At 39.0% G+C, this 20,768-nt stretch overlaps 1 protein-coding gene across 1 annotated transcript in view; it reads left to right on the top strand.

The window, feature by feature from the left end:
* Window positions 1-20,768, top strand: part of TRIO (trio Rho guanine nucleotide exchange factor) — a 256,422-nt gene that overhangs the window by 142,352 nt on the left and 93,302 nt on the right. The window contains exons 17-27 of the mRNA XM_080579300.1: window positions 206-397; window positions 1,271-1,420; window positions 2,873-2,987; window positions 7,525-7,640; window positions 10,931-11,053; window positions 13,895-14,089; window positions 14,205-14,320; window positions 14,859-14,925; window positions 15,727-15,836; window positions 16,559-16,628; window positions 17,096-17,185. Of these exons, the coding sequence (XP_080435426.1) occupies window positions 206-397; window positions 1,271-1,420; window positions 2,873-2,987; window positions 7,525-7,640; window positions 10,931-11,053; window positions 13,895-14,089; window positions 14,205-14,320; window positions 14,859-14,925; window positions 15,727-15,836; window positions 16,559-16,628; window positions 17,096-17,185 (1,344 nt within the window). The remainder of the gene's footprint in view (window positions 1-205; window positions 398-1,270; window positions 1,421-2,872; window positions 2,988-7,524; window positions 7,641-10,930; window positions 11,054-13,894; window positions 14,090-14,204; window positions 14,321-14,858; window positions 14,926-15,726; window positions 15,837-16,558; window positions 16,629-17,095; window positions 17,186-20,768) is intronic.

The following is a 20,768-nucleotide window of genomic DNA, read 5'->3' as shown; positions in this document are numbered from 1 at the left end:
GGTAAATCTCCATAGGATTTATTTTCCTTGTGTTTGCATAATGAAGTCATGCAGTGACTAATATTAGACAGCTATTTTTAGTTTATGAGTATGTGTGTGCGCGTGTAGAAGTGTCACTGACACAGCGGAAATGTGAGCCTTTGAGGTCTTCAAGAAAATGAACTCAAATGCTTTACTGAACCCCTGAATTTTCATCTCTTGTCAGAAAACGCATCAAAGTGCCCTACAGGTTCAGCAGAAAGCAGAGGCAATGCTGCAGGCTAATCACTATGACATGGATATGATCAGGGAGTGTGCAGAGAAGGTTGCTTCCCATTGGCAACAACTGATGCTGAAGATGGAGGACCGTCTCAAGCTTGTGAATGCCTCTGTTGCCTTCTATAAAACTTCTGAACAGGTACAGAAATGCTATATGAGCTGTGTCAGCCTTGGTAAATTCTTCAGCGCGGTGTCAAAAAAATGGGTTGGCTGGATTTGGTTATGTTTACCGATTTGATAACAATGAAATGCAATCATAAAATACAAAAAATTCAAAAAGCAAATTATTTTCCCAGCTGCCTTAGAAACAGAAATCATGGTTTTAAAAGAGTAGTAGACAAATTGCACTAACTACTTGGAGGCTACAGTGTAATTTTTCTGGCTACACTCACTTCAATTAGAAAAATTCAAAGATTACCAAAGTGCAGTGGTTGTTGGTGAAGACTCAAATCTTTGTCAGCCTCTTCTGTCTCTCTGGCCTTTAATGTTCCCCAGATTCTTATTTTAATCAAGAAAAAGGCTTGTAAAACATTTCCGAAATAAAACAGGAATACAAGTGCTTAGTTTAATTACTGCTTGTATCAAGAAGTTTTGCTTAAACCACAAGCAAGTTACACAGAGGTTTTAATGGAACTACTGCAGATGGTTAATGTTGTGTTTTATATGAGAGTCAGAGAAAAATCAGCTTTATTTGACTTGTCAGCAGAAGAGTTAGTGGGAATATTGGCAAGGTTGCTTCCTCTGCAATCATGTGGAAAGCTTATCCTGAACTTTGCAGTCGCAGAGGCTGGGAAAGAAGAGCAACTTCAGAGAGAGCATCCTGAGCAATTCCACCTAAGAAGGCCAATGCTTGCAAACCTAAAGCCAACGTTGGTTACCTTCCCTTAAGTCCCAGTAAAAATATGTCAGAAGATGTATGTAAGGGATAGATCAGTTTTCAGTTTTTCTGTCCTGCATTTCAAATTTTTGTTGTACTGAATTACATGCAAGTTGGACTCCTTCTGCCCGATAGGTGTGCAGCGTGCTGGAAAGCCTGGAGCAAGAATATAAGCGAGAAGAGGACTGGTGTGGGGGAGCAGACAAACTGGGTCCCAACTCTGAAACAGATCATGTTACACCCATGATAAGCAAACACCTGGAACAGAAGGAGGCATTCCTGAAGGTAGGTTTTGTCACTTTTTGTGGTCTTCCGTGTCTTAGAAAGCGTGCAGTCAAACACTCACTATTACAGCGCTGAAACGTGCATGGAAAGCAATGGAGCAGTGTCTAGTCAAAAGCTAAGCTATGTACATGTTCTGAACCACAAAATGTGGTAAGTGGCATGTTAACCACTTCTGACAGTGAATAAGAGAGTATAGCCAAGTTCATAAAATTGTGGCCAGCCTTATAAATGTATTTCCTGTGGAACTTCAATAGATGTCAGGTCTCCCACTGTGACTGAAGTTGAATTGGGAATCACAGCTTGGAGCAACTGTCATTGTAAAGAATAGTTAAAAGCTGCTGCTTTGGAAAAGAAGTGACAGTCACATACTGTCATTACTGCCTGTGTATCAGAGCAACTCTTAGTTGTACTTGGCCTACAGTACAGAAAGAAGAAAATTACTAGACGAGCATCTGGGAGTAGTTGGGATTGTGTAATAGTCTGCAGATAAATTAAAGGTTTTTTATTCTAGCTAATGCCCTAATGAAGAGAGTTATTGATCATACTGAATAAAAGTGTAACGGATGCTTGCAAAGCAGCATGACTAAGCCTATAACTAAAGGCTTTTTCCAGTATCGCCTTGAAAGACTTCACAGTATATAACTTAGTTTTACTAAAAGCCTTTTTGTTCTCAGTGCACAGATGAGAACATTCAAAAATGTATTAGCGTAGCTCTAAGTATGCTGTCAAATGCATCTTTCAGCAGCGGGCATGTGAATTTCCAGTCTTTGGGTTAAAATAATTTGAGAAATTGCTTGGTATCTTTGTTACTGCATCTAACCAATTTAAAGCAGCATTTCATGTTCTGATTATTAGAAATAAGGCAGCCAGACCATATATAGTACTTGATGTGCATTAAGATGAAGAAGGCAGCTGAGCTGAGCGTTGGCAGTACAGCTGAGAGGACTCAAAGTTCTCAAGGCCTTTAAAGGACATGTCTTAATATTTTAGCACTTTTGGTTTCACTTCAGCTAAGCAATTACTTTTTGTGTAAAGTATTGGTGGATGTTTTAGAATATCCAGGTGATGTCATAAGCATGTGCACTCTGTTTATGCAATAAATCATTTCAAGTGGCACATACACAAAACAAACTATGAGCTCTGAGTCATGCTGAAAGCTCTAAAGCAGGTAATTGCTTTCCAGGATCTTCAGATAAAAACTAGTATCATTTTGTTTGGTTGGGTTTTTTGTTTCAGTTTTTAGGTGGTTTTTTTTTTTTTCCTGCCAGATAAGTAAGGATTATTTATTGGGGAAACAATTTTAATGGTTGGGTTGGCTTACTTGTAGAAGAATTTAATAGGCAACGCTTCTTAAGGGGGGGAATACGCAAAAAGGGGGAGAGGAAGGTCCTTCATCTCTGTTGGATGCATATGTGTACATCTTGGAAGAAAATAATACTGCTGACTCTCTAGGCTTGCACGCTGGCCCGGAGGAATGCCGATGTCTTCCTGAAATACCTGCACAGGAATAGCGTAAACATGCCAGGGATGGTGACACACATTAAAGCACCTGAACAGCAAGTCAAAAGTAAGGGGATTCTTGTTCTTATTCTTTTTTTTTTTTCTCATCCAAAGAGTGCAATGATCATGTGCTGTGGTGTGTGTGATGCTGGGGGACTGAAGCCTGCACAAGTGGAAATGGTTCTGTGAGGCTTAACAGGAATTAATTAAAATTGTTCTCACACTTTGAAAGAGCTGACAGTCATCAAATTTTCTTATACCCAAATGAATTTGCTCTGAATTTATTTATCTCCTGCTTACGCTTGATCTTCTTGCAATTTGAAACTCAGATGTGCTGCTTTTGTTTAGAGAATGAGATAGTAAACTTCCATGTGATAATGTTTGGTCTGAAGCCGAAAGGGAGCTGCTGATCACTTGAAGCTTACTCAGTCTACTGGTGTGGTGCATTCTGTGAGTTCCTCAGGAATGCCAGGGCAATCCCTAGAATGATGCCCTTGGGCTCTTCATATAGCTGAACCAGTTTTAAGGAACTTGATGAAGTATAGGATAACTGACATCATATTTAAATATCTTGTTTAGATAAGTAGTAGCTGAGATGAGGCAGGAAAGAACCATTATGTGGGGCTTGGCTTTTGGTAGGACTAATTCAACATAGTGCAGCTTTGAGGTGTAACTTGTGTTGTAGGGAATGGACTAGAGACAGAAATCTGTAGGGTTTTCAGGGATGAAAGTGGCAAAACAACAGAAATTAGTAGGGTGTGCATAAATGGTGGGTGAAGTAGGCAGAACGGAGATTAGTAGGAGACATTCAGAAATAAATACTGCATTTTAATAGCTTATTTGCTAGTCATGTACTGCTTCATGCATTTTGAACCTGTGGCTGAACACTTGTCAGTGCTACAGACTTAGAAACAGAGAAGTCTAAGTCAAATTGCCTAATTGCTGTTTGCGGCTATCCAAAGGGAGTTATGCAGAAGGTGGAGCCAAACTCAGAGGAACACAGCATTAGGACCTTGCTGTAATTTTTTGGTCCTAATAGAAAATTTTGAATGGATATAAGCAAAAAGTGTTACAGCAGGGAGTGAGAAAGCACCGAGCAGAACAGGTAGCCCAGAGAGGTGGTGGAGTTTTTTGGAAATTTTAAAATTCATTTGAACAAGTCCCTGAACAATTTTGAAGTTAATCTTGCTTTGAGGGGGACGTTGGAACAGGTGATCTCCAGAGGTCACTTCCACTCTAAATTATTTTTTGATTCTACCAGAAAAGGACATGCTCACTTTCTTCATTTTCCTATAACAGGAAAAAAGTTTGTTAAGCTCATCTATGTATCTGATGGTACTCAAATTGAAAATCTCCCTGTGTTGATTTTTTCTTCTTGGAGAGATAATAGAGTATTGGACATTTGTAGGGAAATAATTAGATTGTGTCTGTTGAAACTTTTCGCATGTGCAAATAAGACAAAGGATTATTTCCCCCCTATCCTCAAGACATCAACATTTATAGAACCGCATAAGACAAAATTTCTGTGCAGATGCAGGTCGTATCAATAGTGAAAAATTGTTAATGACATTTGTCAATTAGCTCTTCTCTTAGTAGCAGAAAACAAAATCAAAGCAGAAGCAAACAGAAAGTTGAGCTATAATGTTTCTTGAGTGTAAGAAAAAAAGTATTAGGACTTGTAGGCAAACTTTAAGATTTGGTTCCAAAAGCTGTTTTGTGCAGAAACAGTCATTCTGAGAAAGATAAATGTGTTCAAATGAGGGAAAAGTAGAGAAGTCTTTGCTAATGTCCTTAAAAATAATTACATTTCAGAACAGTAGTTTCTTTTAATCTCTTTTCTAAATAGATAGTAGATAGGATTGAAAAGAGTACAGCGTTTATTTCAAGAATACATCTGAGTACGAGTGTGTGTAATGGTCCTGCAGAACAGATGCACCCTCTGTTTCAACAAAATGAAATAATGTGTTAGACTGTGCTCATTATATAGTATTCAGACACTAAAAAGAACTGTTTATAAAATGGAGTAACCCTTGAGTTTCTGCAGAACTGCTGAACTTTTTTTTAAAACAAACAAAAAAGCAAATTAACATACATTATTCAGTGGCAGACTTGATCCTTGTTTCCAGACGCAGGTTAAAATATCTAGAAAAGCAATCTGTTAATACAGGCAAAGTTTAGCTAAACACATTCTTCTTGGGAAACAGTAATCACAATGATACTGAACTCTGAAAGATGTCATTCTGTCCCTTCATACCAGTGTAAATAATTTTCTTGACGTGTCGTTACAGCTGTACAAATTCTGTATCAGACACCATGCCAAAGCCAATTTTTATGAAGTAGTAGTGGCCTGAAACTTTGTTGTGGCAGGTGGATTCAGCCAGTGACAATAGTTGTAAGCTCAGAAACAGAGCATCTTCATCTTGCCTTCTGCTGCTAGTTTCATGTGCTTTTTTCTTGCCTCTGCTTCACAGGCTACAGGTGAACATCGTAGATGAAGGAACTTTGGTCTAGTGTTGCTCATATTTTTAGATAATCTGATAGTGCAAGATGTGTAGAGACAAGCTCCAAGAGATTTCAGCTGATAGAGCCAGAATAAATTGAAAGCTTAGGAACTACTTTGGTATCCTAACAAATGTTGGAACTAAAGAAAACAACAGTTCAGAAGGCTTGAAATAGGTAGAGCTGCTCATCTAAACCTGATATTGAAAGTCTACATTCTATAACTTCTTACAGTTATTTTATAAAAAGTGTTCTATTCCTTGTCAGTCCAAGAAATTAATGGCAGTAACATTAATGGGACTCAGCCAAATGTCTCTCACTGGCTTGCCATCTGTATCATGTCCTCACAGAACAAGTGCTGTTTCAATTAGCTAAATTCACCTTACTTGCTGTGTATCAGAATTACTTCACTTGCGTCATTATCAAGATGTCTCTTTTTATATGGTGTCTGTTTGGGTTTATTACATTATATAATGGTAGTCCCCCAGAAATCTGGTGTGTGTTCTGTGCAAGCGTTTCAGAGGTGGCCTAAGGCAGAAATAAAACTGAGAAAGCAGGTGAGGCAGCGAGGCAGCGTTGCATATAGCAGATCAGCTCATGACTTGGCAAGGGGACAGATTAGTTGAGGCATGTTTGAGGGTAGCCTGCCCAGCAGGAATAAAACATTGGCTGCAGTTACCAGACTCCAACGAAAAGCAAATTCTGGGTGATCTCAGCGCTCCATGTCAAATGGGACTACAGTATTTCCAAGCAGGAAGATATTGGCAGCACTGCAGCCAGGTTTCATAATCCTCAGGAAGGCAGTAGCAGGTGATTGTAATTGTTCCCAGCTCACCCATAGATAGGGAGAGATGTTTTTCCCTTCAGGCTGCCTTTGAGCTTATCTGTCAAACCATTTCTCTGAGTTGTTAGCTTTTGCAAGTTCGGACGTGGTGGACCAGCACCATGGGGCTGGGGGACGCAAAGATGTTCAGAGGTCTAGCACCTAAGACTCTTCATTAGTATTCATTGAAAATACCCGGTTGTGGGTGTCTGTAGAAAAACAAGTAGAGCATTGCTGTGGAGGATAAGCCTTTTTTGTCGTCTCTTCTGTTTCTTTCAAATGGTGGAGGGTTCCCTTTGGGTTCTTTGCACTTCCAACAGAATCACCTGACAGAGATCTTGCGATTCCCCATTCCTATGAGTTTCAGTTTGCCATCTGGGTTTGCAGTATCTACAAAATCCACTAGGGTTGCTGTTCTGAAAGAAACAGTGGGTAAAGTGAGCTTCACAAGAAAACTGCTAGGATTTATTTATTTGAAATAAAAACCAATAAGCATTAAAGAAGCAGAGTTCAGATAAGCTCTGCAGCATATTGTAAGCAAAAAGCCTTTGCCATCAAAGAACTTATAAGCCAGACACATGGAATTGCAGGTTAACAGTATAATTTGGATGCAATTCTCAATGCTAGACAGTTTCTGATACTCAGAAATGGAGTAGCAAATTGTGGAGTTAATTATTTGATTACCTGGAAATTCTGTCGAGGCTCAGTGAACATTGATATTTGAGCAAGTCAGCATTCTCAATTATACTGTTGTTTTGTCGTGTTTTTTTTCTTGTTCTTCTATATAATGTTTGAATATGTGGCATTTGTTATTGTAGTGAGCTAAGCTTATATATTTACCCATATATATTAAATTGTAAAAATACTTTATAGGAAACTTGTATATTCAGAAAAGAAAAAAACTATTCTGTGGTTAATATGAGCCTTTAAGCATATGCTTGTGCATGCTCACTGTTTCTGAGCAAATCCTTAAAGAACTATCTTTGTCATACTAAGTTTTGAGCTCTTATAAACAGTGGCAATCCCTGTATGAAAAGCGTCTGATAGAAGAAAAGGTGTCATGAATAGGTTTCAGTTACATTTCTAGTTTCTTTAACTAGTGTTTCTCTAAGTAGTAATGAAAAAGGAGCACTGAATATTTCACGAACATTATGAAAAAGAGCAAAATACAGTAAAAGAGTAACACTTACCAATTCTACAGTGTAAACTACTTCCACTGATTCTGGTATGTTTCAAAATTGTTTGTCATAACCTCTGTTGAAACTGTTTGTCTTCCTTTCAGATATCTTGAATGAGCTCTTCCAGCGGGAAAACCGTGTGTTGCATTATTGGACCATGCGTAAAAGACGTCTTGATCAATGCCAACAGTATGTGGTGTTTGAAAGAAGTGCCAAACAGGTGAGGGTTGTATGTAAAAATTCTCTTCAGTGTGATTAAGGTTTGACATGGACTAACTTGTCCTATAATTGCAAATTTGCCATTGACTTCAGTATTCCAAATGCCTGAAAGATCAATAATTAAATAGAAAGTAAGATGAATTATTTGCTGTTCCTTTAATACAGAACAACTAAATCTGCTGAGGCAGCTGGTCTTTATTGCTGTAATTTAAAGGTAGCTTCTGCCAGCTTGATCTGATACTGCCTAGTCTCATTTCTTCAAGCTTGTGTTGACAAATTGTTATGCTTGTTAACTTTTACACAAACACACTTAATTTGATCAGGGAAATAACAGACAGCAACATATTTCTCAGATGGTTAGGGGTAGGAGGGAATCTAATTAATCTAGATTAACCTAATCTAGAAAACAGAAGTTGGGTAATTCATTAAACAGTGTAATTGAATGACTGCAAAAGTCTTTGCAGTTTTTGTGTATTTGCATGGTAGGTCCAACTTCTTATATTTTGTTGAATTTAGCAGTCTGGAAATAACCATTAAATAATTACAGCTGAAAAAAATCGACTTTACTAATCATAATGGAAGCCATAAAAATAAGCTGGGGGGTTCCAAGGCAAAATCGGTAACTGGAATGATCGGCAGCTCTTTTTTTTTTTAAAACTGGATATAGGACAAAGAAAGGAAGCTAATCTGTTCCTGTTCCGCAAAAAAGAACACAACGCCCATAGTGCAAAATATAGTTAGACATATTTTAAAGGACTCTAAAAGCTAATCTTTTATTTCTTTCCAACAGCCAATGTAGGCAGAGGCTTAATTACTAGTGGTCTGTTTTGATCTTGAAAGGTTTCTGAAGCCTGTCTTTCATGACTTCACAAAGAAAGTAATGCAAGTTAAATCCTGGAGTGAAGTTAAAAATGAATAAGCCTTTAAAACAACAATTAAAAACTACAACACCCCCACTCCAACCCCTCTTCCCGGGTTGTGAATGACCTTAACTTCAACCTCTGCCAAGCACATGACCTGATTGCTTTTGAACAGAGATTAGTGAGTAATGGTCAAACACCAGAGATAAAGATCTGTCAGCGTTTTCATTGTAAATCCCGTTTTGCAGCAACTTTCAGTTTAGTCACTGCCACGTTTATTGGCACTCCATACCGATTAGCCATAAATGGGAAATACTGCTATCTTTATTATGGCTTTTGTTTGGAAGTTGGAAGAACCCATGATTTGTGCTTTCAGAACTATGTGCCCTGCTATGGAAACAGATACCACAATAGTTTGCAAGGAAAATGATAGAATGACTTATCATTCCAGAATTAAGGGCTCACCTGGTCTCTAAACTGATTTTTTCCAGTTCGTGTAGCTGATGTGCCTCTCTATACATTTTAGCTTGGTGAAGAGAAGACTTAGAGGGGATCTTATCAATGTGTACAAATATCTGAAGGGTGGGTGTCAAGAGGATGGGGCTGGACTCTTCAGTGGTGCCCAGCGACAGGACAAGAGGCAGTGGGCACAAACTGAAACACAGGAAGTTCCGGCTGAATGTGAGGAAACATTCCTTTACTGTAAGGATGACAGAGCACTGAAACAGCTTGGACAGAGAGGTTGTAGAGTCTCCTTCTTTGGAGATATTCAAAACCCGCCTGGATGCCATCCTGTGAAATATGTGCTAGGTGATCCTGCTCGGCAGGGGGGTTGGACCAGATGATCTCCAGAGGTCCCTTCCAACCTCAACCATTCTGTGATTCTATGATTCCAGCATACAATCCTGACCTTCACATGAAACAAGCGGACTTAAACTGTAGGAATTAACATCAAGATTAACTTCTGGTCACATGACTCTACAGAGCTGCCAAGAAGTAATGAAAGGGTGACACTTGCAGAGGGAAAATTTTGTTTGTCACTCATTCCAGCACTGTGTAATAAACCCACAAAAAAAAAAAAAAAGTGGAGGCTAAAAGTGAAAAGCAAGAAGTATCAAAATAAGCATTGTTTATAGCATCAACCTTTAATGTGCTTATTGTCTACATCGGTCTTCACCTGCAAAGTTTGACGTTAGAATGACAAGAGACATTGTGCAGGTGGCCAGCTGATGTGCACCTCTTCTTGATCCCAGTCAAAGAGTTGTTGGCTTGTTTCCGTCAATGGCACTTGAAAAGTGCAGGCCCATCTCTTGAGGCTTGCATCTGCACTAGTATGTGACCGGGTAAATAGCATCCTGGTACACCCTTACAGTCTTTAACATTCAGGCATTGACGGTGAGTGTTCTAGCCAAACAGTACTAAATTCATTGAACAGTTAATATGTCAGAGCTAAGAAGTTTCTAAGTGTGTGTGCCTCTGCATCCTGTCGTAGCAGCCTGTATTAAGAGTTGTAATTGAAGATTTGCATTGTCAAGTCGTTTTACGTTTTTGATTTTAGTGCTAAGTGGCTGCTTGTTGAAAGGACTCACTTTTTTGTGGTAAAAGGGAGAAGGATTCATTGCAACAATTGAGTTTGTGTAAAAGGGCAGTGAATATTAATGTGGGCAGAACACAAATCATAACATGGATCAGCATGGTTCATAATAGTAAGAAAATAAGGTGCTAGGATGTAGAAGGGAAACAATTTTAGCTTGCAGGTCATAGATAATTCAGTTTCAATAACAAAATACTGTGTTTTACTGTTTACTGTCGCCTTTTACCTCTACATACGTTAATTGAACTGATACATCCCACCGTTCTTCCTTTGCTGCAGGTTAAACTACAAAGTATGGTAATACTACAAAGTATGATAATACTTTGTGAGGCTGGAATACATGTCAACCAAAGAGTGAAACAATAGTTAAATCTTAAGTGCATAGAAGAAGTATAGCCTATACATTTGTCAGTCTTGCATGAATTTTTATAGGTTGGGAAAACACGCATTTATGTTCAAGTTCAGCTGTCCTGTGTTGAACCAAAAAAGTTATTTTTGCTTGTTTAAGGAGTACATTAATGAAACTGTAAATACAGTCAGTTAAAACCATTTAACAGTAGACTACTAATGTAATAGTGGACTTCCCTGAAGTTACCAGGTTCGTATGCCAGTTGTTTTTCTTTAATCCCTGAAGCACTGCTTCGTAGACTAAGTGAATTATTTTGTAGTTACAAACTGTTTGATATTGTAAAGCTATTACACAATTGCCTCAAGTGGAGTAGAGCAAAATTTACCTATAACCAATCTGTGTTTGTGAAATGCTGTTTACAGTTGGTTTCTGTTGGCAAAAGTATATTGCCTTCTCTCTTATTTTTCCTTCATTCTTGCTTTATTTAGGCTCTGGAATGGATTCATGACAATGGAGAGTTTTATTTATCCACACATACTTCCACTGGTTCCAGTATCCAGCACACTCAAGAGCTGCTAAAAGAACATGAAGAATTTCAGATCACAGCAAAGGTAAAATAGAATTACAAAATGGGTTGGGTTGGAAGAGTCCTCAAAAATGATCTAGTTCCAACCCCCCTACCGTGGGCAGGGACACCACCCACTTGATCAGGTTGTCCTGGGCCCCATCCAGACTGGCCTTGAACACCTCCAGGGATGGGGCATGCACAGCTTCTCTGGTCAACCTGTTCCAATGCCTCACCACCCTCTGAGTGAAGAATTTCCTCCTAACCTCTAATCTAAATCTCCATTCTTTTAGTTTAAAACCATTCCCCCTTGTTCTGTTATTATCTGCCTGAGCAAAAATTCTATCTTTTTTATAAGCCCCCCTTTATGTACTGAAATGCCACAATGAGGTCTCCCCGGAGCCTTCTCATCTCCAGGCTGAACATCTCCAGCTCTCAGCCTTTTTTTTTTTTTTATAAGAGCAGCCATCTGATCAACTTTGTGGCCCTCCACTGGACCCGTTCTAACAGGTCCACATCTTTCTTGTGCTGGGAGCTCCAGACCTGGGCACAGTACTCCAAGTGAGGCCTCAGGAGGGCAGAGCAGAGGGGGACAATCACCTCTCTCCACCTGCTGGCCACTCCTCTGGTGATGCAGCCCAGGATGCAGTCGGCCTTCTGGGCTGCAAACACGCACTGCCGGCTCATGTCGAGCTTTTCATGCATCAGATTCCGCAAGTCCTTCTCTGCAGGGCTGCTCTCAATGAGTTCTTCTCCCAGTCTGTGCTCATGTCTGGGATTGCCCTGACCCAGGTGCAGCACCTTGCGCTTGGACTTGTTGAACCTCATTAGGGCCCACTTCTCAAGCTTGGCCAGGTCCCTTTGGTTGGTATCCCTTCTTAGTGGTGTATCAACTGCACCCATTCAGTTTGGTGTTGTCTGTGCTCTAAGAAAAGTATCCTTAAAGAGTTGCCCCCTCTGATCAGTTTTTCTGTCCACAAGGATAAAAATAAATAAATAAAACCATGTACCATTTAAAAAACAAACAAACAAAAAAACACAGTAAGAATGTCTTAAAGCTTAAATAAGAATGTCACAAAGAAGCTTTGTGTATTTGCATTGTCTTTCTGTATTTCTTCTGGGAATGGAATAAAACAAGATAATCAGAAAATAATCACCGTATTACTGGAGCTCTATCAGCCAGCCCTACGTGCAGTTAATTTCTTATGACAGAATTGTAGTGAAATAGTTTAAAAATGACTTAAAAAAAACGGAAACCATGAGGTCTTTTGATTTCCATTTTTACATCCTTATGTCTGTGGATTACTGAATGTTCATTTATGATATAAAACACAACAGGACATATTATTCATCTACAATTTAATTGTAGCATAGTAGAAAAACAGCAGATAGTGAAAAATCATTACTGCTAAGGTTATTCGTTTTATTAAAATATTCTGTGATTCTACTGCAACTTTTTGAACCGTGGCAGAATTATTTTCTTTTCTGTTTCTGGAGGCCTATACAGAGATGGAGATGTTACGTGTGAGGCTTAGTAGTTTTCACATGTGAAAAAACAACAACTAGTGCATGACCAAAGTACCTGAGGTTACGTAAACTTGTCAGTCTTTGTGTTTCATTTTGTAACTCACCTGTTCCAACTCTTGGCTCTACAGTCTTCCAAGGAGCTCAAAAAAGTAAACGAGTTGATTTTTCTAAAGGACTACCTCAGAAGGGAAGAGACTTGGAGATAGAGTTGTTCATGGGACATGGAAAGGGAGAAAAGAATCCAGAAAGAACAGAAACCGTATCTGTTTTTCAAACCCAGATTTTCTTCCGAGTTTCGCTCCAGCCTTTGTTCTGTTGGATTCCATCCAGCATGCAGAGCACCACTGCCCCCATTACTTCCTCTGTCAGTCAGTGGATGACGCTGGTGCCCCTTTTGAGAGGATGTTGTTAGTGCCACTCCCTACTTGTTTCAACGAGTTTCATTACTGGCTGGGAGGAAATAGTAGCCCTGGCTTGCTCTTACACTTGGAATTCCACGGTGAAAAAAAGTGCTTAGATGAGTGACCATAAGGAAAGAGAAAGAAAAGAAAAAAAGAAAGGACAAACAACACCACCAAAAAAAAAGAATGAAAAAAAAAAAGTCAAGTTCTTATAAACTGCTTTGCTTAACTCTCTGTTATCAAGGGCACTGGCAGGATGTTTTACTCTGACATGGTATCAAAGAGAGGTGGACGTATAAAGTCATGTTATGGATAATTTATGATTTACACAAAGAAAGTGCATAGTGTTAGGTAGCATGTTAATTGGGAAAAGCACTTAGTTACATATTTGGTGGTGGTTTCTTGTTCTTTTAGAATCTAAGAACTATGTGACAGCAAAACATGGTATGAAAAAATGTAAAGAATATGGTCTATATCCATTAAATTGTAAAGAGTATAACAAAAATAATATCTATCACAGCATTTCATTGATGCCCTTGTAAAAAGAGAGGAAGTTTCCTGAGCCCTTGTGGGCTTGGCCCAATACCAGTGTTTCAGTGGTAGTGAAGAAAATACTTTCAATGGGATCAAAATCCTTTTATGTTAGTGCAAGGAAGATAAGAGTGCTCTGCAAAGCTCTTCTAGCAGAATTTAGTCTGTGGGTTAGATATGGAGCACATTTTTGAAAGAAAAATAAACAACCAGCTTCTAATATAACAGTAAAACCCAAGGAGTTCTGTATTCATCCTGTGCCATTTGTATTTAGAAAATGGTATCTGTTTAAAGAAGTTCTGGGATGAGAGGAGGAAGCTAGCTCCTTTCATGGCTTCTCCACCTGTACTTAGTAGCAGGTTAGGCAAAATGATCCCTTTCATGACAGGTAGAGTTAGTAACTGTTTGATATTTTCCTGTTTTCATAGCAAACCAAAGAGAGGGTGAAGTTGTTGATACAGCTGGCTGATGGCTTTTGTGAAAAAGGGCATGCTCATGCAACAGAGATTAAAAAATGTGTCACAGCAGTGGATAAGAGGTACAGAGACTTTTCCCTGCGCATGGAGAAATACAGGACCTCTTTAGAGAAAGCTCTGGGTATTTCCTCTGATTCCAATAAATCGGTAAGTGAAATTGGAGTGTGATGATAGACACGCAAAAAAAAAACAAACTTTGCTTGCATTTGATTTAGCTATCATTTTCTCTTGTCTTAATTAATATTTCCTTTCTTTAATAAAGAGCAAAAGCTTGCAGCTGGATATAATCCCAGCCAGTGTCCCTGGGTCAGAGGTGAAACTGCGCGATGCTGCTCATGAGCTTAATGAAGAAAAACGAAAATCTGCCCGCAGGAAAGAGTAATGAATTTATTTATTTTTAATCAATGAGAGTGCATAAATCAATCCTGATAATGAAGCAACTGTCATGGCTCGTCTGGGAGCTTAGAAATCAGATAAATAGTAAAAGAGAATGATACTATTCATTAGCTCCTACTGCCTTTTATTCAATGCTCATTCTCACAGAAAATTCGAGCATGTCAGAATGTTAAACTTTCCAAGCCACGTTGCACTTTATAACTTTTTTTTCCTTTTAGAATTAATGTGAATTATATGTGTAAGGGGAGGAGGGAGGATAAGTTAAATCAATACAGCAATGGAAAAGCATTTGACAAAATTTCTATCTCCTTCCCCATTTCTTTTTGCACTGATTAGTAATGGAGGAATGTTATCTCTCATGTTGCCTTCATTTGTTTCCTCTTGTTGCATTTCAGTTCTCAGATTTTTCCTAGAACAGTAGAAAAAGCAAAACCTGATGAGAAGTGTGTATTCTGGTTATTATGTATTCATAATGATTAAACAGACTGAGATTTGATTAGTCTTTCTGTTGTCACCTAAGGTTTATTATGGCTGAGCTAATTCAGACAGAAAAAGCTTACGTAAGAGACCTCCGGGAATGCATGGATGTAAGTTTTCTTCTTTCACTAGTTTTTGAAGGCAGGATTCAATCTGTTGCTTTCTACTTTTTGATTTAAAAAAAAAAAGAATCAGTTTGTTGTCATAAGACTTAAATTGGGTTTTCTGCAATTAATATGAAACTTAGAATTACAGTTGATATCAGCCATTTCAGAATTCATCCTGTATGTTTTGTTTTTGTCAGTACTGAGTTTTAGTATTTGATATTTTCCTTATTCATAAACTTTTTTCTCTTTTCCCTTTCCTCCTCTCTTTTCCCTTTCCTCCTCTCTTTTCCTTCTTTTTGGAGAGGGACAGGAAAAAGGAGGGGGTTAATTTATATGCTTTGCTAGCAAGAGAAAAGAGCTTGTGTTAATTCCCTTATTATGTGTATCACATGTTCTGCTACTCGCTGACTTTTTGAATAGAAATTCAGAAAGATTCTATGGAAAAGTGCCCAGTAATTGTTATGCTTAAGCTAGTAATGTTCAGTGTTAGCTCTTGCACAAAACATGAACTTCCAGACTGCAGACGTGACCTTCATAAGGAATATCCTGAAGCATTAGAGGTTGTCAAGAGCACTATGCATTTTAAATGATGTAATCTGAAGGACTATGTTAAATTGTCAGTTTTAGAACGTGTATTTTCCTGCCAAAATCACAAGGGATATGTGACACAACAGACAACTGGAGTTGATGATGCTACGTGATTTTCACCAATTTTTCTGCATTGAGTGTGTGCTTACAGATAACCTGAGTGCTTCTGTTCAGCTTTTTGATGATTTTTTCATGCATCTTTTTTGTCCTGGGCAGACGTATCTATGGGAAATGACAAGTGGAGTTGAAGAGATCCCACCTGGTATTGTAAACAAAGAACACATTATCTTTGGAAACATGCAGGAAATCTATGAGTTCCACAATAAGTGAGTGACTTATCTCCCGTTTCCATATTAGTGGTAAATCCACATGATGACCTGAGGGATTTCCTAATGAAAATATGGTGCATATGAATAATGAACTCTTTGCCATCAAAAATGTAAAGGATTTCTTCTCATACTGTTAAATTGTTAAAATTGTTGCTTTTTGTAACCAGGTAGGTACACCACTAGAAACTGTCTTTTTAAGTCTCAGACATCTTTCAGCTTTTAAGAAATTATTTGAATGCATTAAAATATTGCTGTACGTTTTCCAGTTGTCATGAAGAGGTAGAAATCACTGAACTCAGCAGGTATAGCGCTAACAGTTTCTTTAGTTAACTTGAGTATTCAAAAAGCAAGTCAGCCTCCTATTTCTCTTGAGATGAAGGCTAAACTTTTCCTGAAACTGAGACAATAGGAAATCTTCTGGATGGTGAACTGTAGTTATTCAGTTTTGTTTACTTTTATGTGTACATGTATTAACTGCATAAGTCTGCTGGAGTAATTTCGAACTTTCACATCGGAGTTTGTATTGAATTATAATAGCTAATTTATATTATCTCTGATACTACACATTTGTCATCCATTCCTTTTAATAGTGTTAGCTCATGTTGTTGGTATGAATTACAGTAAGATTTCTAACTATTCACAGACAATAGATCAATGTAAGCTGCTCTAATGAAAATGCTTCATGTGCCTTATGCTGTTTGTTTCTTCTCTACCCATAGTATATTCCTCAAAGAGCTGGAAAAATATGAACAGTTACCAGAAGATGTTGGACACTGCTTCGTGACATGGGTAACAAAGTCAGATTTGTGTTTAGAAGTAACAAGGGAGATAGGAAGCATGAAGGGGTAGATGCTTACTCTCAAGTCTCTTTTAAATTTGAGTCTCTGTAGAAGTAACTCTTCCTTGAAATTTGGATTTAAAAAATTGTCAATCTTGAACAGGAAAGTAATTAAGGTACTGCTGTCAGGTGCCAGTACTTGGCTGCTCTCAAAGTTTATGTGAATTGCCAAATTTGGGTTTTTGTTTAGTTCATTATCTTTGTCTTAGCTATGAATAATCTACTTTTGCATATGCTGCCATTGTTTTCAGTCGCATTTGTATGATGTATTTTCTTATGTGGCCAGTTTGAGTAGGAAAATAATCCTATGTTGCTTAGTTTCTTGAGACAGATGAAATGTTCTCTAATAACTGTAAAAACTTTTTGAGACAGCAGTTACGCTCTGTGATAACATATAAATTTGCATTTTTGTCTGCAGGCAGACAAGTTCCAAATGTATGTTACTTACTGTAAAAATAAGCCTGATTCTACCCAGCTGATATTAGAACATGCAGGAGCATACTTTGATGTAAGTACTTCATCTTAAAAATATGTCTTGCCAGTTTGAATCTTGTATTTATATTTATATTGAGTGCCTTATTTCTTAAGAAAATGCAAGCTTAATACTAAAATTTACTGTCAACTTAAGAAAATCAATCGTATATCTCACATGGTTAATTTATATTGCTCAATTGGTCTTCATAAATCTGTTAAATATAAGAAGTCAGTGTTATATCACAGCAGTTCAGAACTGCAAACAGGGTTTTGGCAGCAACAGCCGAGACATGAGTCTTCAGTTCTCACTAGCACATTCTGCAAATCTTAGCATTTTGATTTGCTTAGGTTGCACCATACATAAAAAAGACGACAGTCTTTGTTAAATTTGTTGGAGTGCCTTTGACTTGTAATTGAATGCAGTAGGAATTCAGTTGACTAGCATTGTTCAGAGCTGCTAAACCAACCATTGCTAATTCAGTCCCGAAGTTACTTGGTCTACATGTAACATTCCATTTAGGAAAGGACAAAAATATGGTGGCTGTTGGAGTTTTTGGAGGATTTCAGTCATTCTGAAGGACTTTCTGTGCTTCCTTGGTGATTTTGTTGAATACGTATTTACAGATGATTCAATTACATTGTTTCCTCCTCTCCTGTGCTAAGCTACTAGATGTGTAGCGACAACACCATTGTTTTTTAGAATTAGTTGTGGAAATAGAGGGAAGGGCATAATATCCCTGAAGCTCTTGGTGTTAATTTCAAAAGCCTTTCACTAAGGAGATGGGGATTCTTAACAGTATAAGGTAAAGTCTTTCTGTGAAGCCTCTGTCTAGTTTTCAGTGCTTGTACAAGAGTAGATACATTACAGAAAATCAGGTCATATCAATTAGATATGGTCATACAACCAAAAAAATTTAAAGAACTTATTAAATACTGTAATTGCTGATGAAAAAAAAAATCGGTGATAAAAGGAAGACTAGGGAAATTGTGGGCTCTCTCTAGAAGGAAATGGGAGACCTGGTCACCCAGGATATGGAGGAGGCTGAGGTACTTCATAACTATTTTGCCTCAGTCTTCACTGACAAGAGCTCCAACCACATGGTCCAAGCCCCAGAAGGCAAAGACAGGGATTGGAAGAATGATGAACCAGCCAGTGTAGGAGATCAGGTTCAAGACCATCTAAGGAACCTGAAGGTGCATGAGTCAATGGGACCTGATGAGGTACATCTGCAGGTTCTGAAGAAACTGGCAGATGTAGTTGCTAAGCCATTGTCCTTCATATTTGAGAAGTCATGGCAGTCCCTTGAAGTTCCTGCTGATGGGAAGAGGGGAAGCACAACCCCCATTTTTAAAAAGGGAAAAAAAGATAGACCCCGGGGAACTACAGGCCAGTCAATCTCACCTCTGTGCCTGGCAAGATCATGGAGCAGATCCTCCTGGAAACTATGCTAAAGCACGTGGAAAACAGAGAGGTGACTGATGAGAGCCGACATGGCTTCGCTAAGGGCAGATCGTGCCTGACAAATCTGGTGGCCTTCTACAATGGGGTTACAGCATTGGTGGATAGGGGAAGAGCTACTGACATCATCTACTTTGACTTGTGCAAAACATTTAACACTGCCCCCCATTATATGCTTGTCTCTAAATTGAAGAAACGTGGATTTGACAGATGGACCGCTCAGTGGGTAAGGAATTTGCTGGATGGTTGCGCTCAAATTGTTGTGGTCAATGGCTTAATGTGCAGGTGGAGATCAGTAATGAATGGTGTTCCTTAGGGGTCAGTATTGGGACCACTGCTGTTTAATATCTTTGTCAGTGACATGGACAGTGAGATTGAGTGCACCCTCAGCAAGTTTGCCAATGACACCAAGCTGTGTGGTGCAGTCGACATGCAGGAGGGAAGGGATGCCATCCAGAGGGACCTGGGCAGGCTTGAGAGGTGGGCCTGTGTGAACCTCATGAGGTTCAACAAGGTCAAGTACAAGGTCCTGCATCTGGACAGAGAATGGATTGAAAGCAGCCATGATGAGAAAGATCTTGGGGTGCTAGTTTACAAGCTCAACATGAGCTGGCAATGTGTGCTTGCAGCTCAGAAAGCCGACCGTATCCTGGGCTGCATCACAAGCAGCGTGGCCAGCAGTTTGAGGGAGGTGATTCTCCCCTCTGCTCTGCTCTCATGAGACCCCACATGGAGCCCTGCATTCAGCTCTGGGGCCCCCAGCACAAGAAGGACAGGGACCTGTTGGAGTGAGTCCAGAGGAGGTCCACGAAGATGATCAAGGGGCTCAGCACCTCTCCTGCAAAGACAGGCTGAGGGAGTTGGGGTTGTTCAGCTTGGAGAAGAGAAGGCTCTGGGGGAGACCTTACAGCGGCCTTCCAACACCTAGAAGTAGCCTACAGGAAAGCTGGGGAGGGACTCTGTCAGGGGGTGTAGTGACAGGACAAGGAGTAATGGTGTTAACTAGAAAAGGGTAAGTTTAGATTAGATATAAGGAGGAAATTCTTTACTGTGAGGGTAGTGAGGCCCTGGCACAGGCTGCCCAGAGAAGCTGTGGATGCCCCATCCCTGGAAGTATTTAAGGCCAGACTGCATGGGGCTTTGAACAACCTGATCTTCTGAGAGGTGTCCCTGCCCATGGGTGGGGGGTGGAATTAGATGATCTTCAAGGTCCCTTCCAGCCCAAACCGATCTATGATTCTATGATACTATTTTAAAAAGCAATAAAGGCTCTAATAAAATTGTATTAGAAATATGTTCTTGCCACTGCTTCCAGTGGAACATCCTCAATTCCTCTATTTTAGCAGTGTATCCAGCGCTCCATCCCCTAATTCAGTTAAGGTGGATTAGAAAAGTGAAGACCTGACTGTGTACAGGTAACTTCAAGAGCTCCTGGTGATGTCATGACTGGGCCACGTGAAAATGTCGTGTGAATCCTTTGTTGGGAATTTCTGATGCTGTAATTGTGGTTAGAAGGCCTATAGCTGTAGTGCATAAACCTGCTGCTAGAAATAATGTGGTTAAAATACATACACTTCTGTGATAAAAGGCAAGTACTGGCCTTGAAGTTCATCCATGATCAGTATTTGAATTCTGTAACTATCCCATGTAATTATCATGTCATTTTTATTTTCCTCCTTTAGGTTAGCCGAAGACATCTTTATTTATAAGTGGCTCTGGTTTCTTTTTAACCTCTTGCATAACCTCTTTCCTTTGGTTAGAAAATGTTACTTCTTGCTCCCCCTTGTGGATTTGTAACAGCTTTTTGGGGAAAAAAAAAGCTCTGTGACTGTTAGTTAAAACTAGCAGATGATGCCAAGAAATTTCTTTCTCAGTCTTCATGCAGTAGTCCTCACTGTTCTCTAGAACTCTCGGATTTGTTTTCTTTTCTGTTCTGAAAGTAACAAAACCCCACAAATTCCAGTTTATAAAAATAATAATAAGGCAGTGCCACTTTTTCAATATTCCTAATCACTGCTATTTGGATTTAGGCTTGTTGAAATACTTCAGAGGGTACCCTTGGAGGTAATATTCTTTTGTTTGCATAAAGTGAGTGGGTAAATTCTCAACTAAATCACTTCCTATGACTGGAATATCTTGTAATCCAGTTGTCTTTTTT

This window comes from Anser brachyrhynchus (assembly GCF_964034855.1).
Source record: "Anser brachyrhynchus genome assembly, chromosome: 2".
Classification (NCBI taxonomy): Eukaryota; Metazoa; Chordata; class Aves; order Anseriformes; family Anatidae; genus Anser; species Anser brachyrhynchus.
Note: the sequence above shows the minus strand (reverse complement) of the source record. Positions and strands in the feature narration are given on the sequence as shown.